General features: G+C 59.3%; 1 protein-coding gene across 1 annotated transcript; it reads right to left on the reverse strand.

The window, feature by feature from the left end:
* Positions 1–58: 58 nt before the first annotated feature.
* SOX4 (SRY-box 4) lies at positions 59–2,603 on the reverse strand. The gene has a single exon (XM_015416386.1). The coding sequence runs from the start codon at positions 1,797–1,799 to the stop codon at positions 510–512; it is 1,290 nt and encodes a 429-aa protein (XP_015271872.1). The 5' UTR covers positions 1,800–2,603; the 3' UTR covers positions 59–509.
* Positions 2,604–3,110: the final 507 nt, after the last annotated feature.

Genomic DNA, 3,110 nt, shown 5'->3' on the forward strand with positions numbered 1-3,110 from the left:
ACTGCAACGCCTGCAGATTTGCTTCGGACATAAACCTTTAACATCACCCCCACACACACAGACACCAAAACTCACAGCACAATCCCCCCCCCCCTTCCAATATCACTGGACAAGAAGCAGAGAGCCTTCCGAGGGGTGCGTGGGATCGTCTCTGAAACGTTGAACTCATTTTCTGCAGCCGCTGGGAGGGTGAAGCGTGGGGGGAGCAAACAGGGGTGGGTGGGGATCTGCTTCTTCAAAGAGAGATACACTTTGGGGGTTGCTATTCTTTTTTTTAAAAAAGGGGGTCGATCCCTTTTTGCCGCCTGAAATGTTTTAGAGAAACCAAAACAAACGAACACACCCCCTTCCCCGAAGTCAGTTTCATGGCGGAACCGAGAGAGCGGAGCAACCGCGGGCGAAATCTTCGCTCCTCAGTCTGTAGCGGGGGCGGAGGGGTGTCTTCTCTCACCGCCGCCCCCCCCCGTCAAAAATGAAATCTTCTTCTCCTTGTCCCCCCTTTCCTCCCCTCAGTACGTGAAGACCAGGTTGGAAATGCTGGACTCGAGCCAGTCCCCCGAGATCATCTCACTTACCTCGGGCGTGCAATAGTCCGGGAACTCAAAGTGGGAGCCCGAGCCGGGCTCCAGGTTAAAATCCAGGTCCCTGTCGAGGACCGAGGAGCCGAGGCTGCCCAGGGCCATGCTGTCGAAGCCCGGGCTGGGGTTGAGGTCCAACAGGTCGTCTTCGAACTCGTCGTCCGAGGAGGAGGAAGCGCAGGAGGAGCCGGACGACGAGGAGGAGGAGGAGTGCGAGGTGGACGGCGCCGGCGAGGGCGCCCTCAGGCTGGTGTAGCTGCGGTGGTCCGACGGCGAGCAGCCGCCCGGGGGAGAGCCGGCGGGCTCGGCGCCTCCGACGCCGTCGTGGGGGTGCGGGTGGCGGCCGGCGGCTCCCGCCTCGTCGTAGAGGCTGAGCGGGTCGCTGGCTTCGGTGGAGGTGCTGAGCGTGGGGCTGGCGGGGACGGCGCCGCCGGGCGAGGCGTGCGAGAAGAGGTAGAGCCGCTTGGCCTTCTTCTCGGGGAGGTGTTTGCCGCCGCTCGAGGGCGAGGAGGAGCCCGGCGAGGCGGCGCGGGATTTGTACAGCGAGTGGTGTTCCGGGGGCAGGAGGGCGGCCGGCGGCTCTGACGACGGGAACGGAGGCGAGCCTTTGCTGCTGCTGCTGCTGCTACCGCCACCACTCAGGCTCAGCTTGGGATGCGGCTTGCCGGCGCCGCTGGGGGAGAGTTTGGCGGCGCTGCCCTTCTTCGGGGGGAGTTTGGAAGAGTTGGCGGCTGCCCCCGCCGCGGCGGTTGCGTGGCTGCCGCTACTGCCGCCCCCGCCGCTCTTCTCGCCCGGCTTGCCCGCGCTAGTGCCGGATTTTACCTTCTTCCTGGGCCGGTACTTGTAGTCAGGGTAGTCGGCCATGTGCTTGAGGCGCAGCCGCTCCGCCTCCCGGATGAACGGGATCTTGTCGCTGTCCTTGAGCAGCTTCCAGCGCTTGCCCAGGCGCTTGGAGATCTCGGCGTTGTGCATGTCCGGCGACTGCTCCATGATCTTCCGCCGCTCGATCTGCGACCACACCATGAAGGCGTTCATGGGGCGCTTGATGTGCCCGCTGGGCGTCTTGCACCAGCTCGGGTCGTCGGCTTTGCCCCCGGTCGAAGCGGTGGAGCCCGGCGTGGGAGAGGAGGCGATGCCCAGCTCGATGCCGGCGCCCGAGTCCGAGCTCTCGCCGGCCAGGAGTGCTTCCGTGTTCTCCGCGTTGTTCGTCTGCTGCACCATCTCGGGGGCTCGCACGCGGCGGCGGCGGCTGTGGGGAGATCGGCGGGGCTCAGTTTGGCACCAGCTTGAGACAAGGCACGCAACTTTTCCCAGCCGGTCGGCCGCCTGTCGCAAACGCTCCGGTCCTCCTCGCCACTAAGGCACGATCCCCCTCTGGGAAGTAGTAGTTGTAGCTCCACGCACCGTTTTTGTCTCTCCGGCGCTCTCTTGCACGCCTCTCTCCCAACTTTGCACTGGGAATCTAACTGCTGGAGCCCGGCTCAAAGTGGAAAGAGTTTCCCGTCTCTCTCTCTCTCTTTTTTTTTTAGCCAACCGCCAATCCGAGTTCGCCTTCTTTTTTTTCTTCTACCTCTTCCCCCACCCCGGAGTTCACAAGTGCTTTTTTTCACTCTTTCTGTGCTCGAGGTGCTTCAGCAAAAGCAGCACGCCCACTGCTCAGACTCTGTTTCTCTGAAGGGCAAAGCAAAAGAACGGAGGGGGCAGGGGGAGAAATCCTACCTCCCGCAAAACAAAAATCCCACCAATTATTAAAAAAAAAGTCTTGTAGGACTCGTGGTAGATGAATCAGAAGTCTGTTCGGTGGTTTTTCAGCGGTTGCAAGGGGCCAGAGAGAGAAAAAATGCCCCGCTCATACAACCAAGTAGTATTAACAAATGTGTGTCTTCCTGGTAAGAAGACCGGTAACTGGTGCAATAAATATACGTAGTCCTGCCTCGTCTTCCTTTGGCTGCAGCGCCCCAAAGAGAGGAAAGAGACATGTACGAACCGGGGCTATGCAATTGAAGGGTCTCCCCACTCTTACATACTTTCTCCTGCTGCAGCTTAGCGCGGACCCCAATTCCGCCTCGTGCCTCTTTATCCTTTCACAGTATTTTTTTTGACCAATCACAGGCTGTATCCAACGCTTCGTCGTGCCAAACCCCACCTTCTCGGCTCCTATTGGCTTGGAATCCAATGCAATAATAATCACCGCGTGCAATGAGAAGCTCCAAATCTGACCTCATTCCAATTTACACAGCAAACTTTTTAAAAGGGCCAGAAGTGCAGCTGAGATTTCTCAGCCCCCCCTTTTTGTTATTTGCATTTCTCCTCCTACTTCTCCATGTATGTATGTGTGTGAGCGTGTGTGCACGCGCGCGGGGGGGAAGCATGCGTGTGATACTACAGTAAAGGAGGGGGGGGAATGAGCTCTGCCCGTTGTACGAGAGACGAGGGGGATGGGGAGAAAACAAACGATGCATTAGAAGCTCTGGCTGCTGCCTGAAAGGAAAAGTGACTATTAGTGAGCGCTTCATCGGGGGGGGGGGGGGG

This window comes from Gekko japonicus, unplaced genomic scaffold (assembly GCF_001447785.1).
Source record: "Gekko japonicus isolate JY-2015 unplaced genomic scaffold, Gekko_japonicus_V1.1 scaffold1456, whole genome shotgun sequence".
Lineage (NCBI taxonomy): Eukaryota > Metazoa > Chordata > Lepidosauria > Squamata > Gekkonidae > Gekko > Gekko japonicus.